Source organism: Orycteropus afer, unplaced genomic scaffold (assembly GCF_000298275.1).
Source record: "Orycteropus afer afer isolate SDZICR_OR568_19922 unplaced genomic scaffold, OryAfe1.0 scaffold00194, whole genome shotgun sequence".
Lineage (NCBI taxonomy): Eukaryota > Metazoa > Chordata > Mammalia > Tubulidentata > Orycteropodidae > Orycteropus > Orycteropus afer.
In genome coordinates this window covers 1,614,416-1,635,851 of record NW_006921781.1, presented here as the reverse complement: position 1 = coordinate 1,635,851, position 21,436 = coordinate 1,614,416, and the positions used below count along the sequence as shown (strand labels likewise).

Sequence of the window (21,436 nt, the reverse complement as noted above, 5' to 3'; positions counted from 1 at the left end):
TTTTTTTTTTTTTTTAAGTATCTTGTTTGTCATTCCTCCATAATTGCCTGCTTATTACTTCCAGTTTTTCACTGTTTTAAATAACTGTGAGGAAGAGTCATGTGCATGAACAGAGTTTTAGAAATAGATTTACTGAGACATTGTTTTGAAGTTGATTTTAGAGATTTAAACAACTGCCCTGCAGTGTGAGATCATGTTGGACTGAGGACTTCATGAAGTCAGGGCCATGTCTGCCTTGTTCACCACTGTTTTCCAGCATCTATTACAGTGCCTGGCAGGAAATAGCTGCTCAGTAAATACTTGTTAAAGGGTCACATGAGGGTTTTAAGAGATGAGTACTAATTATAAATACCCATGTTGTCTAATGTTAGAGAAATGACTCAATAAATTACAGAAAATTGCATACAGTGCCATACTACACAACCATCAAATTCAAACATAAAATGAAATGAAATTAAAAAAAATAAATAAAATTTAGCTCAAATAAGATAAAAAGCAGGATAAAATTCAGATATACAGTATGACTTTAATTGTATAGTGAAAAAAATGCATTCAATTATAGTGACAACTTTTGGGTGACTATCAATTGTTTTTTTCCCTGGTTCCCTGCACCTTTCTTAATTTTCCAGATTTTCCACAATGAGCATGTATTTCTTAATAATCAAGAGGAAATTATAATATAATTTTTAAAGTTCATATACTTATGTCCTTTGTTACCACTGTCCTCTCCTTTTTAAGAGCCTTTTGATTATCTAGTCTTTTGCCCTTACTACCTGTAGACCACCCTCTTTGAGCTAATTAATTCCTGACATATTGTAAGGGATTTAAGTACACATGCAAACCGGAATGTGTTGCTCTAGAAATGTTGCACGGGAATAAAAAACTCCAGGAGGAATATTACTGGCAATAAGATAATCCGACGGATAAGGGCAAGAAAACATTTTTCATGTACTGATTTTCCATTTTGTTTAAAGTGCTACAGGCTGATGTTTCTCTTTTATTCCACCAGAGGGCAGTGTTCCAAGGATTATCACAAGAAGCATTGTCTGCCTGTATTCAATCATTGTTGGGAGCATCAGAGTCTATCAGCAAAAATAAGGTTTGATGAAGTGTTACGTGAAATCTTATTACTTATAATAATATTGTGAAATATAGCACTTATCTGTAGACACAAAGTTGAAAGCTCTTTTGGCAGTAGGGTTTGTTTGTTCAGTATGATTTAATTTTGAGCCCCTTTGAGAGTAAGGCAGTATTTCCTTTTAGTGCCAACTGAAGACTGTACTGTATAAAAGAGTGCCAGCTTTGCCAAAGTACTAAAAATGGTACTTGAGTTCTATGTTCTATAAGATAAAGGCTTGTGGCGATAGCCTTAGCAACTGAGGAAGTGGTGGGCTGCTGTTTCCCGGGAATACCAAAAAGCATTTTCAAGGAAAAGTAGCAATTTATAATAGTCCCTACAAAGATGTTTTAAATTGTATGAATGTCTTCACTTGGAGGAAATTAGCCAGTCAATTTTGAGTCCTGGCAGCTGTGGCCCATGGGTCATGGGATGTAGTTATTGCCATGACACCTACTTCATGGCTTACAGTGTTTCATCAAGAAGGGATTTAGGGCTAAAGGCTGCTGGCACATACTTTCCCCAGTGACCCCTGAGATTTTTCAAGAAGCAGAGCATGGTTGAAAGTGTTGCTTTGCTCAACGCTACACTGCAGATACCTGTTACTGACAGAGAGGAAGCTGAAGTGGCTGCTTCCGGCCAGATTTTCATTGCTGCTTAGTGTTTAAATTTTATGAACCTTCCTGGACTTCTAGATTTACAAAACTGACTTCTAACCTCAAAGCTTTGTGGTGTTGTTATGTTCTGTCAAGTTAGACCTGACTCATAGCGACCCCTCCTTGGGTTTCCGAGGTGGTATCACTACGGAAGTAGATTGCCCAACCTTCCTTCCGAAGAGTGGCTGGTGGGTTTGAACTGTCAGCCTTCTGCTTAGCAGTCAAGTGCCTTAGGCACTATGCTACCAGAGCTTTAGATTTATTAAAAAAAAAATCTCCCACAAAACAGTTTGGGATCCTATCATTAAAAAAGAATGAAAATGAAATCTTGATATGGGGACTAGAAAAGGATGGAATGTTAAGTTATAGACAGGCAAATGTAAGTTTTAATTAAGTATTTCCAAGTATGAGCTAAGTGGCTTTAAAATCAACTCTCACATTTTAAAATTATAGATGAAATTAAGAAACACCTGTGTGTCTAATGTTAGAGAAATGACTGAGTAAATTATGGAACATTGCATACAGTGCCATACTACACGGCCATCAAATTCAAACATAAAATGAAATGAAATTTAAAAATAAATAAATAAAATTTACCTTAAAAAGGTAAAAAGAAAAAGCAGGCTATAAATCAGATATATAGTATGACTTTAATTATATAGTGAAAAAAATACATTCAGTTACAGTGACAACTTTTGGGTGACTGTTGATTGTTTTTTCCCCTGATTCCCTGTACTTTTCTTTATTTTCCAGACTTTCTACAATGGGCATGTATTTCTTAATAATCAGGAGGAAATTATAACCTAATTTGTAAAGCTCATATACTTATGTCCTCTGTTACCACTGTTCTCTCTTTTTTAAGAGCCTTTTGATTATCTAGTCCTTTGCCCTTATTATTCCTAGGCCACCCTCTTTGAGCTAATTTCATTCCTGACATGTTGTAAGTGATTTAAGTATGTTTTAAATTGTATGAATGTCTTCACTTTGAGCTAATTTCATTCCTGACATGTTGTAATTGATTTAAGTATATATGCAAGCCAAAAAAAAACTCACTGCCATCAAGTCGATTCTGATCCTAGTGACTCCCATTGGGTTTCAAAGCTGGTAAATCTTCACAGAAGTAGATTGCTTCATCTTCCTTCTGTGGAGCTGCTGTGGGTTTGAACTGCCAGCCTTCTGATTAGCAGTCACATGCTTTAAGCATTGTGCCACAACAGCTCCTTAAGTATATCTGAGGGAACCTCAATCTGGTACACATTGCTATTTTATTTCCATGGCTGAATTTATATACTTTTTGCCTTTCAACTTTTTAAAAAGTGGTCAGTGAACATGACTTAATGTCTTTTGTAGTTTTTTAAGAAAGCAACTTTTCTTGATGAGCATCTAGTATGTGCCAGGCACCATGCTGTGTAAGTGTTAATTTGTCAACAAGTACTTTCAATAAAGTAATATGATACTATTTATTGGATTGTAACAGCTTTAGTAAAGTCAAGAAAGCTATTATACCATTTTTACCTAGCAGAGTTGTTAGTTCTGTTAAAAATAGAGCAAGTAATTAAAATGGATAGCATTTCCTGTATCAGATGCTCTGTGTTCCAGAGTGCAAAGTGAGTTTCCATTATATCAGTCATACTTAAGTAGATTATGTGTTTATTTAGAAAGGGGAGGTAGGGGAGACACTCTCTGTCTCTCTACACACACACACGCACACAATGAGGAATCACTTTAATAAACCCTGTAAAGTTTATATTGCTTACAGAAGGACAACTATATTCTTTTCCTAGTGTAGTATAGGGAGCTCTGGTGGCATAGTGCCTAAGGCATTTGACCGCTAACCAGAAGGCTGGCGTTTTAAACCCACCATCCACTCCTTGAAAGGAAGATTGGGTGATGTACCTCCATCAAGATCCCACCTCAGAAACCCAGGAGGGGTTGCTGTGAGTCGAATCGACTTGATGGCAGTGAGTTTGATTTTTTTGGTTAGTGTAGTATAATTTCATGAGAAAAATTTCCAAAATAAGATTCTGTCTTTAGTAGCAGTCACATAGTCTTGGTGTGGTTAATATACAGACTCTTTCCTGAAATGAGAGCTGTGATGATTTGTAGTTTGGGATTGGGTCAGAACTTTGAGAATTTCCCTTGAATCACAAGACTGTGGCTGGGCCTCAGAGGACCAACAGGAATGAAGTGACTCTGCGGGCGGAGGTAGTCAGTGCTCCCTATGTGGCAGGACATCCAGAATAGTAACCGCAAAGCATTTTACATTTGGAGGCTGCTTTTGCACTTTTGTGCAAATATGAGTATTTGTGATGGTCTGGATTTTGAAGCCACTGTAGATCAAAGAATGAAAGTCATATTACTGAAGAGAAACTACAAAGCCATAGGGGTCGAAATTTTGCTCATACTGGGCTTTTCCTTCTTTCCTTCTCCATGCGGGTGTTTGTCTGCATCGTCTCTTCTACTTCTGCACCACCTTAAAACTGATTTGGCTTCTCTTTCAAAATGTGTTGTTTTGTAGCCTTTTGTCTAACTTACTTTCTTGGATTTACTACTAAGTAGAGGAGGTGACAGTGTTAATAGGAGTTTGAAGCAAGATTAATCTAAATGATTCTTAACATAGGTGATAGGGGAGAGTTCACTGTGCTACAAAGGAGTGGTGGGATCATAAAGTTAGCATAAGGGCCATATACCTGGGTAGATTAATGTTGATTAATGGCGTATGTGTTGCATCTGCTTGTATTTTTTATTTGATCTGTGATAATATCCATTTTTTCTGTGTTACAATTTAGACTCAGATTGATGGACAACTCTTCTTAATTAAGCACCTCTTGATTCTTCGTGAACAGATTGCTCCGTTTCACACTGAATTCACCATTAAGGAAATTTCCCTGGACCTCAAGAAAACTAGAGGTACTTTATTGTCCTGGCTGGCACAGTTGGATGTGTTTGACTTGTCCAGATGTGTCAGCTCAGGTTATAGGTTTACTTTATGTTCAACTGCAATTTTTTTTGCATGCTTTGCTTGCTAATAAGCATGTTACTTATTCATACTAAGCTAAGCTGTCAGCATCCTAATTGCTTGACTTGCTGTAATTTCTTTATGAAGGGAACTGTATTTGGGCATTTCAGTTTATAACATCGTATTACCTCTCTTAGACTCTGATCACATCTGATAATAACCAGTTAAAAAATGAAAAATCGGTTTAGTAACTACACCTACTTCTCATTTATCAACATGGTTAGGGCCCAAAGATGAGGTCATTAGGTGAAAATCGGTGTTATATGAATATGGAGGACTACATCCCATCACAGAATGGAAGATGATAACATCATGCATAATTGACAGTTTACATTAATATGTAACTGTCAAACCACTGAGAATCATGGCCTAGCCAGGTTGACAGTTAACTGTCACAGCCAGTATTACTCTCACCTGGCACCTCAGCATTTGTTACAGTCAGAAGTATGTTATTATTATGCAGAATAGTTGGATAGTATGTTTTTTACTATTGTTGTAAATGTGAAATGTCAGTAATGAGATAGTTGGTAAGTGAGTAGTAGATGTGCTTACCATATCAGCTGTGTGGGATGATTTCAAACACTGAGTTGACCAGTTTGTCAGTTCAGGAAGCCAACTGGGTAAAATGAGAAGAGTACTTATGTAAGAGACTAAAAGAGTTGGGTTCTGTTACTGGTCCATCATTTATAGACTTGTGTAGTCTTGGATGGGTCTTTTAGCTTCTCTACCACAGCTTCCTTCTAAGGTAAAATGAACATGATAAGTTTACCCTGACCTCCACCAGGTTATCAAGGTCATTAAGAATGAAAATGTGTATTTAAATGCTTTATAAGCTGAAGGTACTTAAATAAACTTAAATGGTATTATTATTATTAAATGAGCTGGTTGTTAAGTAAGGAGCCCTGGTGGCACAATGGTAAGTGCTCATTTGCTAACAGAAAGGTCAGTGGTTCGAACCCACCAGTCACTCCGTGGGAGAAGGATGTGGCGGTCTGTTTCCATAAAGATTTATGGTCTTAGAAACCTTATGGGCTGGTTTTACTCTGTCTGGTAGGCTTGCTATGAGTCAGAATCAACTTGATAGTGATGAGCTTGAGTTGTTAGTAATCACGTAGATACGGTCTTTGGGTTGGTAATACACATTAAGTTATCCTGGGAAAGAGCGTTCGTCCATCCTAACAGTTTTTCTCTGACTGGATTAATGAGATGATTTGTAAAAGATCCAAGGAGTTACTTTCTAAGATGTTAAGGCTGTGCCATAAATAGCCCACGTTGCCCTTAATTACTTACTAATTTATGCACATGTCATCTTAACTGTTTCTAAGAGAAAAGTAGCTCTAATGCTTTAAGCCATCCATTTATATAAGAATTGACTTTTCTCCTGTGTATCGGGAGAAGTGAGAACGTAGTCTTCGGATTATTTTCTGTGTTCTGTGGTTCAGAGAAAGCCTTTAGCATTTCCAAGGTTAGCGAGTGTTGAGTTCTCTCCTTACTGTGCTTGCTTAGTGGTGGACGGGATTTCAGTCACCTGGGAGCCAGAGGGGTCTAATGAGGAGTCACATTGGAACAGGTTGGCTCTCTTTCTTTTCCTGATGCTCTTTCCTCTCTCTTCCATGAAGAATACCTTTGATTCCCTAATGCTGGAATTTGGCTAGTAAGCCTATGTGTTATTCACATATTTTTGAGATTTTGTTTTTCAATATAATACCAGTCAGATTTCCTGGCTTTTGCCTTTAGAGAATGATGATATGTAGATCTTATTGATAGTTTTTTATATGTATGAATTTTATGTATTTTTTTATTATGTATACTTACATATAAAAAAAAAAAAAAACCCCAAAAACCCACTGCCATCAAGTCAATTCTGACTCGTAGCAATCCCCATTGGGTTTCTAAGGTGGTAAATCTTTATGGAAATAGATTGCCTCATCTTTCTCCCACAAAGCAGCTGGTGGGTTTGAACCATCAACCCTCTGGTTAGCAGCCAAATGCCTTACCGACTATGCCACCAGAGCTTCTTTTACTTACGTGTATAGTATATATATTTACATATACAGACATATATATATATATATATATATATATATATATATATATATATAATTTATAAGAAGACATCATCTTTTAAAGCTTATTCTCAACAGAGGCTTCCATCTCCCAACCCTTTCTGCCCTTTCCATATGAGATGTGGGAGTGGTACTCTTACCTTGAAGAATACCAGGCTGCACACAGTCCTTACCTTACATAAATGATGGCATAGAGATGGGGTCATCTACTTTCTTTCTGTTTTTCTTAAGACATAATTTGTTGCTGCTTGATTCTAGTGTGGGTCCACTGAGGTGTGAGAAAACAAAAATCTCTCAAATTTTGGCAGAATTTAGTTCAAAACATGCTTTCCTGAGAGTGTTACAAAGCTTATGTGACCCTACCCTCTGGTGAGGATTCCATATGTTGCAGCCAGAATCTTTCAGGTAGTTTGTAAAAAAGACAGTAGAAGCAGAGCCATTTACTAAAGCTTTCAACTGATAGAGAGAGGGTGTTTTCATAATAAGCAGGGTCTAAAGCAGTAAGTACTACTATGTGTGCTTGCAAACCCAGGGCTGGAAGAACGGAAGCTTTGCTTTCTCCAGTCTGGCAAAGCAAAAGCAAAGCAAAGAAAGGATCTTTTCTCGCTCTCACTTAATACGTGCTCTGTTTACTTTTTTAGCCTCTAACCCTCATGACTCATTGTTTGATCTTTATTGCATTTGAACATCAATGAGACCTCAGTTAATACATTGCATAGATTCTAGTTAGTCTGGAGGTTAAGGGGTGAATATGTCCTTATGGTGTTTTCTTTCTGGCTGGCACATTAGTTTATTCACTCTGCTTCAAGTGAATAAATTTCTGTGCCAGCCAAGACCTTAACAAAGAAGCTGGGTAAGTATGTAGATACTTTTAAAAAAATCCTATTTAACACCCTAAGAACAAAGAAGTGAGATTTTAAGGTGTCAATTTGAAAAGAAATACATTTTTCATTTTTCTGTGTAAACGAGTAATTGAGGTGAATGGTCCTTTTGCAGTTTCTGACTTTAGAAAAGTAAGTATATGTGGCACAGTAGCTATCATTGGTACCCATCTCTCTCATCCGTTCATGGAGGAGTTGGTGGAAATGAAACTGCTTTTGCTTTTTGGTGGTGGAGACCTAGTGTATGTTGCACATTGAAACAGTAAGTAGGCTTTTCTTTTGACACTCTACATGTTCACTGGATGAGTAATTTTGTTTCGCAGATGCAGCATTTAAAATCCTGAACCCTATGACTGTTCCAAGATTTTTTAGGCTGAATAGCAACAATGCCTTGATAGAGTTCTTGTTGGAGGTGAGAAAGCGTCTGTTTCATTGGTGGTGGGGGATAAACTACATTCATTACCTCTGTGGTAATTTCCAGGCACATAAAAAACAGGAGGAAATTGTCTTCTTTTTAAGGGCACTCCTGAGATAAGAGAGTATTATCTTGACTCTAAAAAAGACGTAGACCGTCAGCTGAAGTCGGCTTGTGAACAGTTTATTCAGCAGCAGACCAAGCTGTTTGTGGAGCAGCTGGAGGACTTCCTGACCAAGGTAGAGGCCTTGCTGTATATTTGTTAGAGTAATTGTGAATTCTTCCCGAGGTTTCCTTTTTGAATTACCCTCTGGTGAGAAGTAATGATTTTATCTGGGAAATCTGTTTCCTACTGTGGATGCTTTTTAGTTTGAGGACATTTAGATAGGTTTGTAGAGGTTTTAGTTTTTAAGCAAAAGAGTGCAAATATTGTGAAACCCTATAGCCTCAACTATGATCCCTAGCTACCCTTCAGGTCTGGAACTGAACCCACTCGTGTGGCTGCCAGCCAAACAGTAGACAGGCATATGAGCTGAACATTACATCAGGTAGATTATACTCCTTGGGAGAGATCAATCATGGGAGAACAGAAGGGCTGTGTATACACAGGAAGACAGCGGGTGGGGGGTCGTGCTTGGGAGGGAAGGACACAGGGAAGAGGTAATTATGGGGAGGAAGTGGGAAGAGAGCTGTTACATAGTGGGGAAGTGCAGTCAATGTCATGAGACAAAATGTGTATGAATTGCTGTATGGAAAATAAATTTGCTCTGTGAACTTCCACCTAACTCGCAATAAATTTTTATTTTTTTTTAAAGAGTACAAATATTGCAAAGCTAGTTGTGTAGCTAACCTCTGGTTGGGTGTTGTGGTAGTTAAATTTGTATGTCATCTTGGCTAGGCCTGGTTGAATGGCTGGGCAGCTGGTGGTAGTTACTCCCCATGATGAGACTGGTAATCAACTCCATGGTGGGATCTACCACAAGCAGCTGAGTAGCTGCCTTTGGGATGTGATCTGCTTCCTGTATTTAAGGAGAAGGTTTGGGAATGGTCTCTAGCATATGGCACACTTGGACCCTGCATGTAGCTGTGTCATTGCTCAGCAGCCTGCTATGCTCTGCCGACCTTGGGACTTACAGTGGATTTAAGTCAACGGCCTACTGTGTGGTAACATCAGGACTGTGCCTTTTTACTGGTCAACGTTGGGCTTGTCAGCCTCAGCAGCCAGCAGCTGTCTGAGTGAAGAAAAGCCTTTAGCTCCAGTGGGCTGGGAGTAGGAGGTAGAGCTGGACTGCAAGGTTGAGGGGCTTTCACCCAGCCCCTAGAGCCTGGCACTTTGAATTTGGACTTAAAGCCAAACTGTAAGAGAATAAACTCCTGTTTGTTAAGGCCATCCCATTTGTGGTATAGTCTTGTCAGAGTGGCACTAGGTAACCAGAACAGGTGTGTTCTGTTTATGCCTATTGCAGGTTATTTGCATGTGGTCTCTGACTTGCTTTCTCCTGAATTGGATCCTGCCTAGCAGTGACATGGGCCTGTAAGTCAGGGCTTCCTGTCACTTAAAATGGGTGATTTATCTCCGTCCTTGTTTTACATGCTACTGCTGTCTTGCATTTTGCGTGGATACTTGATAACTGAAGATTTTGTATCAGTTACATTGTTACTCACCAGATAGACAAAGTTATAATCATTGGTGCATCTTTCTTCTAGCTAAAATTTATCAGCTGACTAAACCATCCAATGCCAGCAATGAGAAAATAAGATTATGACTATTTTGAAACTCTTGTTTCAACCTAGTCTTTTTTATTTAAATCTCCTTATTAAGGACTTTCTTAACATCTTGAAGATGTTTTAAAAGTCTTAAGGTTAGCTCTCACATATTAAACTTCGGCTCTTTATACATACTTGTATTAGAGGACATCATAAGAAGATTAACAATTGGATGGCCCATTCACTCACATTTACTTCAGTAGGCTTACCTGGGAGACAGGTGTATCTATGAAATAGTTGAGAGACAGCAAAGCAGACAGCCCATTAGTAACCTGTTTGCCCATGTACACTAACATGCCTGCGGCCTATGATAAAGACATAAGATAACAGAAATACAGTAAAAGCAAATATGAACCCATTGTTGTCAAGTCAATTCTGATGCATAGAAATGTTAAAACAGTCAAACAACTCTTTCGTTTATCATTGGAAGATAGTACTTGTCTGGTAGATTTCAGTCCTTTTATACATATCAGGTATTTAGCCAGGAGGTGTATAAGTATATTTTTGCTATAGCCCCACCCCCAATTTAAAGGGATGGTGGAAATGTTTCTGATAGAGTTTTGATTAAAAAAAACAAAACAGTGGACATAACATTACTTGAAAGTTACAGACCAGTTATAATTCGTTTAGAAATTATCCTTATGGAAAACCAGCTTGTAGATTGCAGTACATATTTGTACATATTGGTTGGAAGTATTGTAGGTGGATATTCTGCAGTAACAGAGCAGCAGAATGAATCTCCTGAAATTAGCCAGTTGATTATCATGAAATCTAGGATTAAAGGGTCCCTGCATAGTTTTCTAGAAATCAGGAGAATGAAAATTCATTGATAGAGCTGTCCTGGTTGGCCTTAGTGTAAGGCTGGTAAATCAAGTACAACTCTGCTGTTGTGCATGTTGGAAGATCTGTATAGTGTGAACATTTTAAAAGAAAATAGAGGTTTATGTAGAATGCATTCAGGTCTGAGGTATGTAGTGGTTCTCTGTAGACCATGCTACACATCTATAGTGGGAAGCTCTGGGGGGCTGCTGTGGACCTTTTCTCGCACTCCCTTCGTTATAGGATCGGGAAGAGGAGGGCTTTGCCTCTCTCTAATCGTCATTGCGAGGCCAGTCTCATCCTCCCTGATCAGTCTTGTGTTGCCCTTGATTCAGATCACTCGCAATTGCCTCACTTTTTCTCTCTTATCCCTGGTCCCTAACTGCTGCTTATGGAGTTTTTAATAAAAATATTTAGTGGATACCACAGCTTAGAGGATTGAGCATCCCTTTATGTTTCTTACTCCAAATTCAGGCCTTTTACCCATCCTGTTGGCACAGAGAGTCAGAGGCAAAGATAGATACCTATGATATACACACCCCCTGTGAGCTCTCAGGTTAACACTGATATTTGTAATCATTTAAAACATTGTTCCTTAGAAAATTTGTGAACCAAAGATTTTTCAGTTTTTGCCTTGTGAGCATTACTAGTGTTCTGAATAGCAGCAAAAAGAGTGAAAGCTTTCAAAACTTAACAGTGATTTTCTTTAAATGCAGACCTTAGCATTATTATCTGCAAGTGCAGAATCTTTGGTGTTACTAACTTCAAGGGCTTCATGTTGTAGTTGGCATTTTTTGGCAACTAATGCTAGTAACTTTATAAATGATTGAAAAGAAAACAACATCTATAGATACAGAAAGGAAACAGTAATTCAGCTTTCATTTAATTGTCTATTTGGAGGTCTGAGTGTTGCACTTAAGCCTCATCAACAAAATATCGTCAAGTTGTTTTTAAGCATCAACTGATTTTTTACATATATGGTGCAGAAAGGGCATGGGGACGGCATCCTCTGACCGCCTCTAATTTCATGAGGGGAGAGAAAATCACCATCAGCAGCCCAGGGCTGATTCAAGTCAGGCGGGAGTCAGGCATGCTGTCACCCTCCAGTTCTGGCACCAAGCCTCCCTCCCGTGGCACTTTCTACTTCTCTTCTGGGATTGATAATTTATTGCCATGGCCACACAGAACTCACCGACTATACTCAAGATTATGTTGTTTATCAGGAAAGCAGTAGGTTACAGTTCAGATTCAGGAACACTCATGATACAGTTCTTTACAGGACAGTCTCTCCTCGGCCACGCTCGCAGGCACACCTCTCTTTGGCCATTGGCGTCTTGACAGGGCCTCTGCCCTGTTTGCGTAAGGGTTACAAAGCTCTTTCAGCTCTGCTGATAGGTACACTTCACTCTGCCAGCAAGGCTCCTGCCCAAAGGCACTCAGCTTTCTTGATCTGTGGGCCGACAAGTCTGCCGCTCTGTCTCATGGCAGTCTTTTGGTTCTGCTGCCTCTGCTGCTGCCATCTCTCTGCACAGGGATCAAGGCTGTGCTGTACTCCTGCTGCCTCTTTCCAGATGGTATTGAGATCCCTCCTTTTCCGCCTCTGGGATGGCTCATTTTAAGCCTAGCAGAATGACAAAATGACCAGTCCTCTTACTAGGATTCCATATACCTTATTTGTACAGTCCTATCCCCACAGGAGCTCTGGTAGCGTAGTGGCTAAGGCACTTAACTGCTAACCAGAAGGCTGGTGGTTCAAACCCACCAGCCACTCCTCGGAAGGAAGGTTGGGCAATCTACTTCCGTAGTGATACCGCCTCGGAAACCCAAGGAGGGGTCGTTATGAGTCGGGATCGACTCAATGGCACATAACAGCAACAACAACAACCCCCACAAGTGTGCCATGTACCTTATAACTTGTAACTTGTCAGCAAGTTATCTGCTCCCCTTGGTGGGCCATAAAGTACCTTATAGTTACATAGTCCCACCCAATCACCTGGTGGGAGTCAAAAAGACCATGGCTAGAAGAGCCATGCCACGTCATTTGCTGCATTGCATATAGGTTGGTTTTAATAAATTAAAGCATGTTAATGTACAGAGAACATTTTTGGGTTGTCACAAGACTTTTTTTTGAGCCCAAGGATGAGGTGGGATTCTGGTTCCCTTTACCTGCTATAAATTGGCCTTTTTGTTTATGTTGCTCCTTTTTTTTTTCTGTGAGTCTTCCTTAGGCTCTCTTTTTTGAGATGCTTTCTTTTCATCATTTCTTACTACGTCCTGGTACCTACAGTAAGTAAAGGATTTATTTCACAGGTTGAGAAACTGAAGTTTTGCAGAATGACCCAGTACATCTGAGGTAAACATTCCTGCAGTGTCTTCATCTGTCACATACAAACATTCTCCCTGATTTTTTGTATAACTAATTGTCTTTCTTTAGAAAAATAAAATACAAGAAGAACATGTATGGGCTCTTGCCTCCTTTCCTGCTCCTGGAAAAATAACCTTTTCTTATAACTATTTACATGGCTCTTGGGAATGTAATATTGTGGAGACAGTGGGCTACGTGTGAAAACATTTGGGTCAGATTATTTTCAATCAAACGTCAAAAACCATTGATCTTATTTTTTTATTGCTATAACAGAATTTTGTTCTACTGAGTATTGCTTCAAACAAACTCTTCAGTAGGACTAGAATGGATAGTGGGGTGTAGTAGAAATAGCATAGAATTTAGAGTCAGGAAATCGGGGCTCCAGATGCTTTTCTCCAGTCACCACCTAACTGAAATTGTAGTTAAGTCACTTAATTTCTCCAAGCCTTGGTGTGTCCTAGTTTCCTACTGCTGCTGTAACAAAAATACCACAAGTGGGTGGCTTTAAAGAACAAGAATTTATTTTTCTCACAATTTTGGAGGCTAGGAGTCCTAATTCAGGATGGTGGCAGAGCTAGTCTTTTTCTCTGTCAGCTCTAGTGGGGAGATCCTATCTCAGCTTTGATAGTCCTGGGCATTTCTTGTCATTCCTTGTCTGCATTTAGATGTGTCTTCATATCACATCTGATTTCCCTTGTGTGTGTGTGTGTGTGTGTGTGTGCCTATGTCTTTCCATTTTTCTAAGAGACAACTCAGACAGGATTAGGTTTAGGACCCCACTCTACTCTGGTATGTATAACCTCATTAATATCACAGAAGAAAAGCTCTGTTCCCATACAGGGTTACACCCACAGGTGCAGGGGCTAGGGCTTCAGCATATCTTTTTGAGGGACATAAAATTCAATCCATAACACTTGGTTTTCTACCCTAATAGTGTAGAGATAGCTACTGGCATCCATTCTCTGTACTTAACAGTTATTATGAGGATCAAAATAAAATCTTCAGTGTAGAAATACTTTTAACCATGACATGCTGCAGAAATGTTATTTCATAGTAAAGTAAATTTAAGGTGAAAAATCTGAATTAAGACATTTCAAAGAATTAATGTAAGTGCTCGGCTACTAATTGTCCATTTGAATCCACCTGGAGGCACCTTGAAAAAAAGGCCTGCAGATCTACTTCCAAAAGATCACAGCCATTGGAAAGCCTGTGGAGCACATCTGTGCACATCTGTACTCTGAGCGTAGTGGGTTGCCATGAGTCAAAATCAACTGGACAACTGGTTTGCTTTTTTTTTTTTTAAGCCAAACTCAAAAGTCTTTGTCCCTAGTGGGATATTTTGTTAGAAACTTAAATTTATGTCTAGCAATATTAATTTTCTTTCAGCAATTAGCTAAAATATTACAAGTTTATGATTGATATTCCCTTTGAACTGTTACTAATTTCCTTGGCAACACTATAAATCTTTTTTTGGTGTAGTACTTTTGATAGAACTTGATCGAATATTTAATTTCTGCTTCCAAAGAGTTATAACTTAATGAGAAATCAACACAGAAAAATGTATAAACATTAAGACATGTACAACAATTTAAATTTTATGTTATCCAAATAATTACAATAACACTTTGTGAGAAAATGGGTTTGTATTCATCATGTAGAGTTAAAACACAAAACAAAACAATGGGCCTAATTAGTTAAGGAAAACTTTTGAAGAAAATGCTCCTTAAGGATAAGTAAATGATCTGGGTAGTAAATAAAGATGAATATGCAAGTATGGATTACATACGTCTCAATATAAAGAAAACAAAAGTCCTCACAACTGGACCAATGAGCAGCATCACAATAAATGGAGAGAAGTTTGAGGTTGTCAAAGAATTCACGTTGCTTGGTTCTACAATTGATGCCAATGGAAGCAGCAGTCAGGACATTAGACAATGTGCAGCATTGGGAAGGTCAACCACGAAGGAACCGTTTCAGGTACTGAGGAGCAAGGATGTCTCCTTGAGTACTTAGGTGCGCCTGACACAAGCCATGATATTTCCAGTCACCTCATATGCATGTGAGAGCTGGACAATGAATAAGGAAGACCGAAGAAGAGTTGATGCTTTTGAGTTGTGGTGCTGGCCAAGAATGCTGAAAGTGCCATGGACTGCTAAAAGAACTAACAGATCTGTCCTGGAGGAAGTGCACCCAAAATGCTCCTTGGAAGCGAGAACGGCCAGACTTCGTCTCACCTATTTTGGTCATGTTGTCAGAAGGGACCGTTTCCTGGAGAAGGATGTCATGCTTGGTAGGGTTGAGGGTCGACGAAAGAGGGGAGGCCTTCAACGAGATGAATTGACACGATGGCTGCGATGATGGGCTCAAGTATAGCAGGGATCATGGAGCTGGCGCAGAATCGGGCAGTGTTTCGTTCTGCTGTGCATGGGGTCACTATGAGTTGGAAATGACTCGACAGCACCTAACCTAACATAACATGCAAGTTTATATTTGTTTTTAATATAAAGAAATTGTTAACAGTCATACTCTGGTGGCGTAGTGCCTAAGGCATTTGACTACTAACCAGAAGGGTGGCGTTCAAGACCACTAGCCTCTCCTTGGAAGGAAAGTTGGACAGTCTACTTCCATAGTGATACTGCCTCAGAAACCCAAGGAGGGCTCACTGTGAGTCAGATCTGACTCGCTGGCAGTGAGTTTTATACTAGTAAGTACATATCATTATGAGATTGGTTACATTCTGGAATGGTCAGTGGAATTATAGGCAGCTATTATTGTTGAAACACAACTGGTATACGTAGGAAGATGTCCAAAATACAGATTTAAAAGGGTAAGAAAGTTTACAGAACAATATGTTCCCATTTCTGTAAATTATAAATATTAGTATTCTTATATGTTTGCATTGGAAAAACTTGGGGTAGTATACACTAAAGTTGAATGTTGGTTTTCTTCTGGCCTTGTCTAATTTCTGATCATATGTCTGATTTGCTTTTAAAAGCTGAATCTCACAGTAAAAAGTAAAGACATGGAAATGAACTGAGGACAGGAGGAAAGGGGTGATTTTATATACACGGGGTAGCATGAGCAAACGCCTAGTGTGATCCAGGAGTATAAACTTGGTAGCAATATAATGAGCGCTGGAGAGATCTGAGCCCATGCTCTGTCTAAGATATGTTGTGGCCTTTTTTTATGAAAAATCTGAAGACTTGGTGCTCGGGTTTTTCTAATGAAACTTTCCAGTGAGGCTGAGGGGTATAGCCTAGATCTTTCTATACAGTTCGTGTTTAAAAAATGTTACATGCTGTGTCTGTCCCCACTCTCTCAGCCAGCCCTAACCTCAGCATAGTTTGCCACCTTAAGTACAGTGTTGCCCAAGCAGCTAAATGCACTGTTTTGAATTGGAGTGATGTGGAGATAGACAACTAGATGTGAATCGTTCAGACCTCTAGAAAGTTGGCTTCCAAGTCTAGATCTGGAACACTGGTTAGTCAAGTATCCCTTTTGATGATTTTCCCAAATCTGACTGACTTGTTTTAATGACGTTCTGTCCGTGACATAATAAGAAATTGGACCTTCTAGGTGTGTATAGTAGATTTCACCCTGCTGGGTGATATTTTTCTAGCACATATGGTAATAATTTAGTATCAACATAACAGCTCACTTAAAGAGAGACCTGTTTTGTGTTGACATTTCTCTAGGTTTTCTTTTTTGTCTTTTTACTTTTAAATGTTTCAGGTGGAATGTCTCAGGACATGGGTATGGTTTGTTTGGAAGTTAGTATATGCCTCTGTGTGTGTGTGTGTGTGTGTGTGTATATGTATACTCTTCAAAAATTCTCTAAGAAGGAACTTTTGCTAAAAGTTTCATTAGCTGTAAAAGATCATGTGATGTCTTTTTTTTCTTTTTTTAGGGTTACACATTTGATACCATTATATTTAATAGGCTCCTATGATGTTGTATAGCCTTTGAGAGCAGTATTGGTTTAATTTCTCATTGCTGAAATGGAACTTTTTGTTTTTCTTTGTCTCCTTTACCAGGTTTCAGCATTAAAAACAATGGCCAGTCAGGGAGGTCCCAAGTATACTCTGTCACAGCAGCCTTGGGCACAACCAGGTATTTAGGTTTTACTATTTTGGATTTCTTTTTTTAGGATGTTGCCTGATTTGGACATACTTAGTCCTTACTCTGAATGCTTGGAGTTGGTTTCCTATTCACTTTGGGATACTATGGTCTGGATTAATGCAAGGTTCAGTTTAGAGCTGACATGTCTTTTTTGTTTTTAATTTTTATTGTGATTTGGGTGAAAGTTTACAGAGCAAATTCGTTTTCCATATAGCAGTTCATATACATTTTGTCTCATGACATCAACTGTAATTCCCTACAATGTAGCACAGAGCTGACATGTCTTAATTGGCCAACACTGCTTGCATTTCAGCAAGCATTCCAAGGCAGGAATAGTAATAATAATAATAACAAAATTACTTAGTTATAAGTAAAATGTGGCACAACCACAATGAAACGAATGAGAATAATGACATATTGTGGAAAACGTAACAACTATCACTGAGTATTTGTATAGAATCATTAAATGTGAACCTAATTTGGTATATAAACTTTCACCTTAAACACAATCAAATATTTTAAAAAATATGTGGCTTAGATGCAGGCACTTTTACTTTGCTGGTTTTTGTGAACCCACTTCTCATTGTATTAGAGCTTTGATGAGAGTACAGTATTTGATAGTATGAGATTCTGGAGTGCTGCTGGTTTCAAGTATTACCTGAATAAATGTTGCCAAAAAACATAACATGTTATGCATGTTATCTCCTCTGTTAACGTTTTAGAGCACTTGAAAAAAATTGTAAGAATTGAAGCGTCACTTTGGAATTGGCAGGCATTAGCATCATCTGATTGGCAGATATGCTTGAGCCGTTCCCAGTCTACCTCTTTCCTAAATACATTATTTTTGTGTTAGAGGTTTTGTGAGCTATTTTTGGCACATTCTATGACATTTTAAGTTGCCATCAGGGTAGAAAAATTCATATTACAAGATTGATACCTATTACCATCCACTGGCCCATATTGTGGTGGCTTCTTTGAAATTAAGAAGGACAAAATGGTGAACAATCTGTGCCTTAATTATTGGTGGAGGTGAGTCGAACTTGAGGGCTGCTCTTTGCTTATAGTGAGAGACCAAAGACTGAGTCTGGCTTAGCATCCATGAGAAATTGTCTATAGACATCTAATGTGGAATCAACTTTTTAATACCATTGATTGTCATTTTCTTGGGGAAAAATATTGGCCCTTATAAAGGCCTCCAAAATTTTGCCATTATTAATGCTTCAGGTTAATTTGAAGATGAACTAACAAGTAGAAAGAGTAGCTATGTATCTCTTAGGAGGATCTGTACATGTACAGAATTATCAGGTATATTTCAAAGGAAGACAAGATTTCATTTCAACTGTGATGATGCTAGTGTTGTTGTTGCTAGGTGCTGTTGAGTTGTCTCTGACTCATAGCGTCCCCATGTACAACAGAACAAAACACTGCCTGGTCCCGTGCCAGCTCCATGATCCCTGCTATACCTGAGCCCATCATTGCCACTGTGTCAGTCCATCTTGTTGAGGGGCCTTCCCCTTTTTTGTTGACCGTCCACTTTACCAAGCATGAACTCTTTCTTCAGGGAGTGGTCCCTTCTTATAACATGACCAAAGTAGGTGAGATGAAGTCCAGCCATTCTCGCTTCCAATGAGCGTTCTGGCTGCATTTCTTCCAGGACAGATTTGTTAGTTCTTTTAGCAGTCCATGGTACTTTCAGTATTCTTTGCCAGCACCCCGGCTCAAAACCATCAGCTCTTCTTTGGTCTTCCTTATTCAAATTGTCTAGCTCACACATGCATATGAGGGGTTTGAAAATACCATGGCTTATGTCAGGCACACCTTAGTCTTCAAGGAGACATCTTTGCTCTTCAGCACTTGAAAGAGGTCATTTGCAACAGATTTGCCCAATGCAGTACATTGTCTGATGTCTTGACTGCTGCTTCCATTGGTGTTGATTGTAGAACCAAGTAATTGAAGTCTTTGACAACGTCACTCCTTTTTTCCATTTATCATGATGCTGCTTACTGGTCCAGTTGTGAGGATTTTTGTTTTCTTTATATTGAAGTGTAATCCAGACTGTAGACTATGTAGTCTTCAATCTTCACCAGTAAGTGCTTTAAGTCATCTTCACTTTCAGCAAGCAAAGTTGTGTTGTCTGCGTATCGCAGGCTGTTGATGAGTCATCCTCCAATCCTGATGCCACGCTCTTCTTCATATAGTCCATCTTCTTGGATTATTTGCTCAGTATGCAGATTGAATAAGTATGGGGAAAGGATACAATCCTGACATACTCCCTTCCTGATTTTAAGCCATGCAGTAATCTCTTGTTTTGTTTGAATGACAGCTTCCTGGTCTGTGTACAGGTTTGTGATGAGCACAGTCAAGTGTTCTGGAATACCCATTCTTCTCATTGTTATCCATAATTTGTTATGATCCACATAATTGAATGCTTTTGCATAGTCTATAAAACACAGGTAAATATCTTTCTAGTATTCTTTGCTTACAGCCAAGATCCATCTGACGTCAGCAATGATATCCCTCATTCCACATCCTCTTCTGAATACAGCTTGCATTTCTGGAAGTTCTCTGTCAATATACTGCTACGACAGTTTTTGAATTATCTTCAGTAAGATTTTACTTGTGTGTGATATTAATGATATTGTTCGATATTTCCACATTCTGTGGGATCACCTTTCTTTGGAATGGGTACAGATATGGGTCTCTTCCAGTCAGGAAGCTGTCTTCCAAATCTCTTGGCATAGCTGAGTCAGTGCCTCCAGTGAAGCATCTGTTTGTGAAACATCTCAATGGGTATTCCATCAATTCCTGGAGCCTTGTTTTTCGCCAACTTCTTTAGTGCAGCTTCAACTTCTTCCTTCAGTACCATTGGTTCTTGATTATATGCCACTTCCTAAAATGGATGAACACAGCGACCAGTTCTTTTTGGTACAGTGACTCTGTGTATTCTTTCCATCTCCTTTTGATGTTTCATGCATCATTCAATACATTGCCCATAGAATCTTTCTTTTTTTTTTTTTTAAATTGTGATTTTGGTGAAGATTTACAGAGCAAATTCACTTTCCATACAGCAGTTTACATATGCTTTGTCTCATGACACTGACCACAGTCTACCACAATGCAACAGCTCCCCTCCCACTTCCTCCCCATAGTTACCTCTTCCCAGTGTCCATCCCTCCATGGACTCTGCCCCCTGAGCTGTCTCCCTCTGCATAGGGAACCCTTCTTTCTCAATGATTGTTCTCTCCAAGGAGAATATCTACCTCAGGTAAATGTTCAACTCATGTGCCTGTCTTCTGTTTGGTTGGAAACCACATGTGTGGATTCAATTCCAGACCTGAAGGGCAGCTAGGGGCCATAGTCTCAGTGGTTCCATCAGGCTCTATTGGACCAGCAAACCTGATCAACCCTCCTCCCCCACTGCCACCCTTTTTTGTTTTTTTCTCCAAATGATTTTGAGTTTTGTTCCACATTGTTCTCCCTTTCTATCAGGGATCTCCTACATAGATCCCCTTCCAAGAGGATAACAGTGGTAGCCGGGCACCATCTAGTTCTTCTGGTCTCATAGTCGTATATGCTGCAGATCGGATGGTGTACCAGTCACTAGGACTAATTATTTCCATGCATTTTGGTTTTCTTCATTCTTCTTTGCTCTGGACGAGGTGAGACCCATCGTTGCATTTAGATGGCAGCTTGCTAGCTTTTAAGATCCCAGTTGCTACTCACCAAAGTAGGAAGTGAAATAATGTTTTGTATAGTATGTTATGCCAGTTGAGCTTGATGTCCCCTATGACTATGGTCCCAAGCCTGCAAGTTCAACTACTCAGTCCCTCTGGGTAGCTGGCTGTGACCAAGCAGTGACCACAACCTTCCCGTTGTCAATTCTACTATCACCTGGGAATTCTGATCATTCACATAAACTTGTAGGACCATTGTCTGCCAACCCTATATATGTTCTTGGATACACTCCTCATTTCATAGATATACCTAATCGTTCAGCCTGTCCACCCATCTATCCACCCATATACCCATGTTTGCCTTCACCGACAGTGCACTGAACCCTTTTGCACATAGACATACCTAATCATTTAGCCTGTCTACCCATCTATCCACCCATATACCCATGTTTGCCCTCACTGACAATGCAGTACTGTATGTGCAAAAGGGTTCATATTTGTTGTCTGTACCTCCCATGTACCTTTCTATGTCTTTCTC

At 39.2% G+C, this 21,436-nt stretch overlaps 1 protein-coding gene across 1 annotated transcript in view; it reads left to right on the top strand.

Annotated features, from left to right (window-relative positions):
- The window catches only part of COG3 (component of oligomeric golgi complex 3), a 121,381-nt gene that overhangs the window by 70,481 nt on the left and 29,464 nt on the right, over positions 1–21,436 (top strand). The window contains exons 16-20 of the mRNA XM_007947816.2: positions 1,010–1,099; positions 4,563–4,683; positions 8,063–8,151; positions 8,259–8,393; positions 17,140–17,215. Of these exons, the coding sequence (XP_007946007.1) occupies positions 1,010–1,099; positions 4,563–4,683; positions 8,063–8,151; positions 8,259–8,393; positions 17,140–17,215 (511 nt within the window). The remainder of the gene's footprint in view (positions 1–1,009; positions 1,100–4,562; positions 4,684–8,062; positions 8,152–8,258; positions 8,394–17,139; positions 17,216–21,436) is intronic.